Raw genomic sequence first — 10,000 nt, forward strand, 5'->3', positions numbered from 1 at the left:
GGGTTAATGTACAGTTATTCTTAAGTAATACCTTCTCGTAATACCTTGGGTTTGTTGCAAGGGTGGGACGTTTTCAATTGCAGCAGAGACTGTGTTTTTTAATCTACTTAATGGGAATATATTTAGATGTATGATTCGTTAGAATATATACACATGCACACACGCACAAATACACACACATACACCAATACATTCTGACACACATACACACACTAGCACAAGCACACACACACAGACGCACACACACTAGCACAAACACACACACACACACAGACGCACACACACTAGCACAAACACACATACACACACAGACGCAAACACACTAGCACAAACACACACACACTAGCACAAACACACACACACACACACACACACACACACACACACACACACACACACACACACACACACACACACACACACACACACACACACACTATCACAAGCACACACACACACGGACGCACACAAGCACACAAACAAACGCACGCACGAACACACAACCTTCCAAAAAGGGAGAGTGAGTTTTCAGGCGGATAACTCTAGGAAAACTTTTAGGTGGTTGCCCCTCTTCTTGTATTCTGTGTCTTGTTGACCTCATGTGTGTGTTGCTGTTGTGTTTGTTTGTTTGTTCAGTATTGTTATTAGTTTTATCGTTATTGTTTTTGTTATTTTTATTGTTATTTTTATTGTTGTTTTCATTATTTGTATCTGTATCTATCTCCTCTTCCTCCTTATCATCATTATCATCATCATTATCATCACCACCACTACTACTACTACTACTATTATACCTTCTTGATAGTACTACTATTACTACTACTATTATTACTACTACGACTATTACCACCACCATTATACTGAAGCTTTCAATGAATACCATTTTCATTTTCCTTCCCATTGCAAATCCATCACACAATCTTATACCCACACGATAAATATATGATATATATGATGACTGTAATCTATTCATGATTAGCCTTATACACTTTTTTTTTTCTTTTTTTTTTTTTACTCTACTTTACCCCCCCCCCCTTACCGAAAAAGAGAGGAAGAGAGAGAGAGAGAGCGAGAAAGAGAGAGGCAGGGAGGGAGGGAGAAAGAAAGAGAGAGAGAGAGAGAGAGGGAGGGAGGGAGAAAGAGAGAGAGAAGAGGAAGAGAGAGGGAGGGAGGGAGAAAGAGAGAGAGAAGAGGAAGAGAGAGAGAGAAGAGGGAGGGAGAGAGAGAGAGAGAGAAAGAGAGAGAGGGAGAAAGAGAGAGAGAGAGAGTTCCGTTCCTGGTTACGTCACGAAGGAGGAAAGCTTCGTGTGGTGTTCAAGGACGTGGATTTTTCCCCTTTTGCGATTATTGAAGGAAGAAGTTGTACAGAGAGGATGAAAGAGGGAGAGAGGAAGAGAAAGAGGAAAAGAGAGAGAGATAGAGAGACAGAGAAAGAAAGAGAGATAGAGAGAGAAAGACAGAGACAGAGAAAGAGAGATAGAGAGAGAAAGACAGAGACAGAGAAAGAAAGAAAGAGAGATAGAGAGAGAAAGACAGACAGAGAAAGAAAGAAAGAGAGATAGAGAAAGACAGGCAAACAAACAAACAAACATACATAAAAAATAGACATACGCAGAGGAAACACCAACGCCAAGAAAGCATAACAGGCACTCAGCATAACCGCATCTGTTCGCTAACCGTAACGCTGGCTCTCGCTCACGCAGTTTACCTGACCAATTGCACGGGTGGGGAGATAGAGAGCTGACAAAAATTCATCTGTGCGTGTCTATGTTCTGTCTTTGTCTTTGTGTCTGTCTGTCTTTGTCTCTGTTTGTTTGTTTGTTTTTGTCTTTGAGTGTTTCTTTCTCTCTCTTGCGATTTCTATTTCTCTTCTGCTCTCTCTTTCTCTCTCTCCCTCTATCTCTGTTTCTTTCTCCTTACCTTTCTCTTTTTCTGTCTCTTTTTCTTTCCCTCCCTTCCTCCCTCTCTCTCTCTCTCTCTCTCTCTCTCTCTCTCTCTCTCTCTCTCTCTCTCTCTCTCTCTCTCTCTCTCTCTCTCTCTCTCTCTCTCTTTCCCTCCCCATCTTTCCTACTTTTCTCTCTCTCTCTCTACCCCCTCCCCCCACCCCACCCCGATCCCCTTAAATGATTCACTATGCGCATTAAACTCTCTAGCTGTGCATGTTGCGCTCTGGTATGTTGTGTAGACCCGACATGAGTTTCACAGGGTTTTGTCATGCACGTCATGCAATGATTTTGAATCTCATGTTTAGTCTTTACTCCGTCTTGTGGCGGAGTGGTATTTACATTTAGTTTTTTTTTTTCCTTGATGTAAGAGTGTGTGTGTGGGTGTGGGTGTGGGGGGGATGTGTGTGTGTGGGGGGGGGTGCTTCAGAAAGAGAGAGAGAGAGAGAGAGACAGAGAAAGAAAGAGAAACAAAGAAAGACAGAGACAAAGAAATATAAAAAGATAAACAAAAAACAGAAAATTACACCTAGCCACCAATTAACAGATTCCTCTCAACTCACTTTAACAAACGTTCTCCATTTTAGATGAATCATTGTTTTTCTCCTATCTCCATCTTCTGACCTTACCTTTCACTCAAATAACACCTACACACAATGGTCAATTAAATTATGACGGTTATACAAGGTCAACTAGGTAGGGTGGAACTTTCTGGAACTTTCTCTAATAGGATACAGCGCCTTTCACAAGTGTATTAGTCGTATTGTATTTCTTGTATTCTTGTATTCGTCTGTTTTCTGTAATTTTGATTTTCTTTTTTTTATAGGTAGGTTGTAAAGATGTTTATTATTACCAGTTATATTTTTTTGGTACTATATGTATATATATATATATATATATATATAATATATATATATATATATTTATAATATATATATATATATATTTTTTTTTTTTTTTTTTTTTTTTTTTTTTTTTTTTTTTTTTTTTTTTATCCTGTTATGGTATAAAATGTGTATTATTTTAATGGAAAAATGTACAGTGACTGTTAACTGATTTCAAATTTTGATATCATTATAAACATTTCATAATTATATATATAAAAAAATGAAAAAAAATCGATCATATTTACGTATATTTCAGTAACTTTCACGTATTTTTTTATGATTCCTTATCGTTCACTGACAACTTAAGCACTTCAAAAATTCCCGCCAAAAAAGCTTTAACATGTGCGCAACTTGATCTTCTTTTTTTCTTTCTTAATGACAATTCTCGAAAAAATGATGAAATCATTTCTCAAGTGATATTGACTTACTTAAGCCCCCAGATTTACTTATCGTACACTTACACGTTTATCTGTATATAAATCAAGAAAGAAATAGAAAAGTAATGATATCAGTTGAGGGATTCACCTTAAACATTTTGTAAATGAAATAAACAAAACATTATTCATGATATGAATAGCGATACAGTCAAAGAAAAAACATAGTATTAATAACGATAATAATGATAGTACAGACAGGAAAAATAATAAGTAAGAAAATAATCATATAGTTATAGTTAAACCAAAAAATATATATTTTTGAAAATTTTACCACAAAAGAAAAGAAAAGAAAAATACATAAATAGAAAACAGAATAAGAAACAGAAAGAATAAGAAATTAAGAAAAAGAATAAATAAAGAACACGAGCTTACCTATTTATTATTCTCTTTCGTCCACAGCACCGAAAAAACAAAATGGCGTCGCAACGGTCTCGAAATTCAGCAACCTCTCTGAAGCCGAAAAGAAGTCACTCCGATTCAAGATCTTGAAGAATATTATCATCATTTCCATCGCTTTTGTCTTCCTATTCACCAGCTACAATTCTATGGCTAATCTCCAGTCTTCCATTAATGAGTGAGTTCTTGTATTTTTTATTGTTTTTTCGTAATGTAAAATGATTTTTTTTTTCAGTGTTCTTTTTAAAGATATGTTTGCTTGATGATGGTTTAGTGTTTATATTGTTATTGATATATTGTTATTATACTTTTATTAACATTATTAATATTATAGTCGTTATTATTCTTATGATTATTATTCTTTTATGATCCTTGCTATCATGATTATTGCGATTCCATTATCATCATTATTATTGACATTCGTATCTTTATTGTTGTCATTGTCAATAATATTATCAGAAGTGGTAGCATAATTATTGCTTTTATCATCATTATTCTATTTGTCCACCATCATATATTTAAAAGATAGACAAATAGATCAATAAGAATAAAAGGGATGATTGTGTCTATCAACCAATCTATAAAGAGTCACCATAAGCCAATCACCCTCGCCCCCCCCCCCCCCCACCAAAAAAAAAAAAAATAATAGAACTTAGATTTTTATTTTGACTTTCAGCGTCGCCGGTACAGTGTCTCCCCCCCCCTCCTTAAAATAGAGAATGATCTTTGAACCATGATTTTTAATTTCCTTTCACAGCTTCGAAATTACAGCATCTCCCTTTTGCAAAGAAATGAAATAATAATTATAATAATAATGATTATGATTCTACTTTGCATTTTGATTTTGAATTCGTCCGCACAGCATCTGGATCCCCCCCCCCCCCCAAAAAAAAAAAAAAAAAAAACTGAACTTTGATCTTTGATTTTGAATTCCAGCATCGACGGCATAGCATCTCCCCCCCCCCTCCACCCCCATCAAAAAAATTGAACTTTGAACTTGAATTTCAGCGTCGACGACACCCCCCAAAAAAAAAAAAAAAAAAAAATTGAACCCAGATTTTATATTCTGTCTCACAAACGTCGACGGCACAGCATCTCCCCCCCTCCCCCTCCCCCCTCTCCCCATCAAAAAAAATATATATATATATATTAAACTTTTTGAATTCCAGAGTCGACGGCATAGCATCTCCCCCCCTCCCCCTCCCCATCAAAAAAAATATATATATATTAAACTTTTTGAATTCCAGAGTCGACGGCACAGCATCTCCCCCCCCCTCCCCTCTCTCCCCATAAAAACAAATTAAATTTTAAACTTTTTGAATTCCAGAGTCGACGGCACAGCATCCCTCTCCACCCTCTACGCCGCCCTCGTCATCTCCTGCTGCTTCGTCCCGTCCTGGCTTATCAAGAAACTGAAAACTAAATACACGATGGCGCTCTGCATGCTGGGCTACTCGACCTACATAGCCGCCCAGTTTTACCCGGAGATCTATACCCTTGTACCCACGGCCATCATCCTGGGTATGGGCGCCGCGCCCATGTGGTCGGCAAAGTGCACCTATCTGACGAAGGTAAGAGGTCTCGGCATTGATATCCATTGATATTGATATAGTTATTGATAAGAAGGTGTTTGAGGGATTAGGGTGGTGGGTGGGTGGGGGGAAGGGGGGGTGCCGTAGAGTAGGGGGGGTATTTAACGGATGGGGTGCTCATGCTTGTAGAGTTAGAGATAAGAAGGTGTTTGAGGTATTAGGGTGGTGGGTGGGGTGGGGGGAGGGGGGAGGGGGGAGGGTATCGTAGAGTAGATTAAGGGGGGGGGGAGTATTTAACGGAAGGGGAATGGGGGATGGGAAATGGGGTGGGGGGGCACTACAGAAGTTCTTATACCCAAGGTGTGTCAACTTAAAGTGTGGGAGAGAGAAAGGGAATGGGAGAGGGAGTAGTAATGGAGAGGGAGTGGGAAGTAGTAAGAGATGGAGAAAGAGGGAAGGAGTGAGAGAGAGGGAAGGAGGGAGAAAGAGGGAAGGAGTAAGAGAGAGGGAAGGAGTAAGAGAGAGGGAGGGGATTAGCGGGGAAGGGGGGAGGGGGTGACTGGCGCTTCGAGTTTTTCATTAACTTGGTAGAGTTGATAGTGATAGGCTGATAGTGGCAGTTATGTACAGGTACATATTTCGTAAGTTCGTCTCTGTCTCTTATCCCCCCTCTCTCTTTCTTTCTTTCTTTCTTTCTTTTTCTCTCTCCTCCCCCCCCCCCTCTTTCTCTCTCTCTCTCTCTTTCTTTCTTTCTTTCTTTCTTTTTCTCTCTCCTCCCCCCCCCTCTCTCTCTTTCTCTCTCTCTCTTTCTTTCTTTCTTTCTTTCTTTTTCTCTCTCCCCCCTCTCTCTCTCTTTCTCTCCTCCCTCTTTCTCTCTCTCTCTCTCTCTCTTTCCCTCTCTCTCTCTCTCTCTTTCTCTCTCTCTCACCCACAGACACACTATAACTCTCACTCACTTTCCCCTCCCCTCCCTCCAAATACCATCCCATCCCCTCCCCCTTCCCCCTCACCCTACCATCCCTTCCCCCTTCCCCCTCACCCTACCATCCCCTCACTCTCTCCCTTCCCCCTTCCCCCTCACTCTCTTTAAAAACCTTAAAAATAAAAAAAAAATAAAAAAATAAATAAAACCTTTTTTCCCCAACGAAGCGACATGACTGACGTGCCCTCACCTCACCTCACCTCACCTCCCACAGGTCGGGACACTCTACGGCGAGCTGGTAGGCGAGGAAAGTGAAGTGATTATCACTCGCTTCTTTGGCATCTTCTTCCTCTTCTTCCAGTCGACGCAGGTGTGGGGAAACCTCATCTCTTCCTCAGGTAAGGTGGGTGGGGTTGGTGGGTGGGGGGTTGGGGTGGGGGGAGATTTGGGGAATGTGGTTTTGTGTGTGTGTGTGTGTGTGTGTGTATCTTGATATATATGTATGTGTGTGTATGTGTGTGTGTTGATATATATGTATGTGTGTATATGTATATATAAATATATGTACGTATATATATAAATATGTATATATATATATATATATATATATATATATATATATATTTATATATATGTATATATATGTATATATATACATATACATATGCATATATATACATATATTTATATATCAATATATGTAGATAGTCAGATAGATAGATAGATAGACAGATACACACATACATTCATATTCGTGTATGTATATATATTTATCATAAACTAACCTGACAATCCTCTTTCTATCCCCTACCCAAAAAAAAAACAGTCCTATCCGCGGGCGTGGAGGAAGTGAACCGGACAGAGGAAGAACTGGGCGTGTGCGGCATCAACTTCTGCCCTTGGGATCAGCTGACTGACAACACGACAAATACCACGACGAACGAGATTCCCAAAGTGCAGATCTACACAATGGCGACGATCTATCTGTGCTTCTCCCTCTTCGCTTCCGTTATTATTTTGATTTTCGTCGACCCGCTGAAGAGGTGAGGCGGGTGGGTTTTGTTTTCTTTGTGTGTGTGTGTGTGTGTGTGTGTGTGTGTGTGTGTGTGTGTGTGTGTGTCTGTCTTTGTCTCTGTGTGTGTGTGTGTGTGTGTCTGTCTTTGTCTGTGTGTGTGTGTGTGTGTGTGTGTGTGTGTGTGTGTGTGTGTGTGTGTGTGTGTGTGTGTCTTTGTCTGTGTGTGTGTGTGTCTTTGTCTGTGTGTGTGTGTGTGTGTGTGTGTGTGTGTGTGTGTGTGTGTGTGTGTGTGTGTGTGTGTGTGTGTGTCTTTCTCTGTGTGTGTCTGTCTTTGTCTGTCTGTCTTTGTCTGTGTGTGCGTGTGTGTGTGTGTGTGTGTGTGTGTGTGTGTGCGTGTGTGTGTGCGTGTACGTGTGTGTAATTAATCATGAAAATGAATAATTTTGTAAAGCAGTTGACGTTAACATAGTGACACATAATGACATACAGGTGTGACCAAACCCACCACAAAATTCTCCCGATCACAGAATCCCAAAACAACCTTTTCCCTTTCTTTTTTAAAATTCAATAACGACCTACAATTACCCCCTTCCCCTTCCCCCTCCCCCCCTTCCCCCCCTACAGCTTTGGCGAAGACGAGGAGAACGATGCAAACTCGGGCAAGTCCGGCTTACAGCTCCTCGTGGCTTCGTTCAACCACATGCGTCATCCCTACCAATTGCTGATCATTCCCCTCACCATTTGGTCGGGCGTGGAACAGGCTTTTATCGGCGCTGATTACACTGCGGTGGGTAGTCTGTGTGGTTCTTGCAGTGATTCGAGAACTGTGAACTGTGAACTGTGAACTGTTAGATAGAGTTTGGGTTCCAAAATGTTCTCTGCCTGTGAAGTTATTTTCAGGTAGACTTGAGTCTGCTTGAAAATGCAGTATGTTTTGCATTTGCTTTAAGGAGAAGTGTAATGAATTAGGGTATTTAGTTACCTTTCACTAAACTATTAGTAATAAATAGCACTAAAGGCATCTGTGCAGACAGTTTACAGTACTTTATCAAAGAACTTGGTATACTAAGAAAAAAAAATCACTCACATAATGTAGTTTTTTTTTCTTCTAATTCTTACCATCATTATTTTCACACACGCTCATGATCTATATATACTTCACCAAAATAAATGAAAACAAAAGAATCACTCGTTTTCTTTATATTTCTATCTATTTATTCCCGTATCCCCTACAGGCCTACGTCTCGTGCGGTCTCGGTGTCCACATGGTCGGTTATGTCATGATCTGCTTCGGGGTTTGCGACGCTATCTGCTCCGTGAGCTTCAGCCCGCTCGTCAAGATCTTCGGGCGTATCCCTGTCTTCACCATGGGATTCGCCATTAACCTCGGCATCATTATCACTCTAATTCACTGGATGCCGCGACCGGACGATCTGCCTTACTTCTTCGTCATCTCCGGGCTGTGGGGCGTGTCGGATGCCGTGTGGCAGACGCAGATTAATGGTACGTGGGTTCGGTTTTTTTGCTTTTGGGATGGGGGAGGTATGGGGGTATGGGGGTAGATAGAGGGAGGGGGGTTTATAAATTGTGTGGATATGTGTATATGTGTATATATGTATATATATAAATAAGTATATATATTAATAACACTGCCACTAAAAGAAAGGAAAAACTTGCGACGTTTCGAACTTTCATGAAAAAGTTCGAAACGTCGCAAGTTTTTCCTTTCTTTTAGTGGCAGTGTTATTAATTCTGTTATGTGCACGTTACTGTGTTTTTTGTGATTCATATATATATATATATATATATATATATATATATATATATATATATATATATATATAAATGTTAATATATGCCAACACGCGCGCGCGCACACACGCACACAAGCACAAGCACACAAAACACAAAAACACCAACACCCACACAAAACCCACTCGAACCATCCACCTAACCTTACAAAAAAATATAAAATAAAATAAAATAAATAAATAAAAATAAAAATAAAAATAAAAATAAAAATAACCGTCGTTCCCGCCCTCCCTTTCTTCCAGCACTCTACGGCGTGATCTTCCCCGGTCAGTCCGAAGCCGCCTTCAGCAACTACCGGCTGTGGGAGAGCCTCGGCTTCATCATCGCCTACGCCTGCAGCACCGTCCTTTGCATCGAAGCGAAGATCACGATCCTCTTGGTGTTCATCTCCCTCGGGGCCGTCGGCTACTACATCATCGAGGTGATCGAGTGGCGAGGGGGACTTCGTAGGGACTCTGAGGGGAAGGTCGTGTTGGTGGATCAGCTGTTTAAGAAGTGAGGGGTGGGTCGGGTCTGTTGAATGGCTGTTTGTGGAGTGGAGGATGGGTCGGGTCTGTTGAACGACTGTTTGTGGAGTGGAGGGTGGGTCGGGTCTGTTGATGAGTTGTTTGTGGTGTGGAGGATAGGTCGGGTCTGTTGAACGATTGTTTGTGGAGTGGAGGATGGGTCGGGTCTGTTGATGAGTTGTTTGTGGTGTGGAGGATAGGTCGGGTCTGTTGAACGATTGTTTGTGGAGTGGAGGATGGGTCATTTTTTGTTGATGAGTTGTTTGTGGAGTGGAGGATGGGTCGGGTCTGTTGAACGATTGTTTGTGGAGTGGAGGATGGGTCGTTTTTTGTTGATGAGTTGTTTGTGGAGTGGAGGATGGGTCGTTTTCTGTTGATGAGTTGTTTGTGGAGTAGAGGATGGATCGTTTTCTGTTGAACGACTGTTTGTGGAGTGGAGGATGGGTCGGGTCTGTTGAACGATTGTTTGTGGAGTGGAGGATGGGTCGGGTCTGTTGAATGATTGTTTGTGGAGTAGAGGATGGGTCGTTTTCTGTTGAACGACTGTTTG

General features: G+C 40.8%; 1 protein-coding gene across 3 annotated transcripts in view; it reads left to right on the forward strand.

Annotated features, from left to right (window-relative positions):
* LOC147467115 (UNC93-like protein) overlaps positions 1–10,000 on the forward strand; it is a 19,253-nt gene that overhangs the window by 8,073 nt on the left and 1,180 nt on the right. For all 3 annotated transcript variants that reach the window (XM_086533050.1, XM_086533051.1, XM_086533052.1), the window contains exons 3-9: positions 3,667–3,841; positions 4,991–5,234; positions 6,392–6,515; positions 6,944–7,160; positions 7,757–7,919; positions 8,368–8,635; positions 9,187–10,000. The exon at positions 9,187–10,000 is cut by the window's right edge and continues 1,180 nt beyond it. In XM_086533050.1, the coding sequence (XP_086389176.1) occupies positions 3,667–3,841; positions 4,991–5,234; positions 6,392–6,515; positions 6,944–7,160; positions 7,757–7,919; positions 8,368–8,635; positions 9,187–9,443 (1,448 nt within the window). In that variant the 3' untranslated portion in view covers positions 9,444–10,000. The remainder of the gene's footprint in view (positions 1–3,666; positions 3,842–4,990; positions 5,235–6,391; positions 6,516–6,943; positions 7,161–7,756; positions 7,920–8,367; positions 8,636–9,186) is intronic.

This window comes from Penaeus japonicus, unplaced genomic scaffold (genome assembly GCF_977035675.1).
Source record: "Penaeus japonicus unplaced genomic scaffold, GWHDUDI00000001_assembly GWHDUDI00000038, whole genome shotgun sequence".
NCBI classification, from domain to species: Eukaryota; Metazoa; Arthropoda; class Malacostraca; order Decapoda; family Penaeidae; genus Penaeus; species Penaeus japonicus.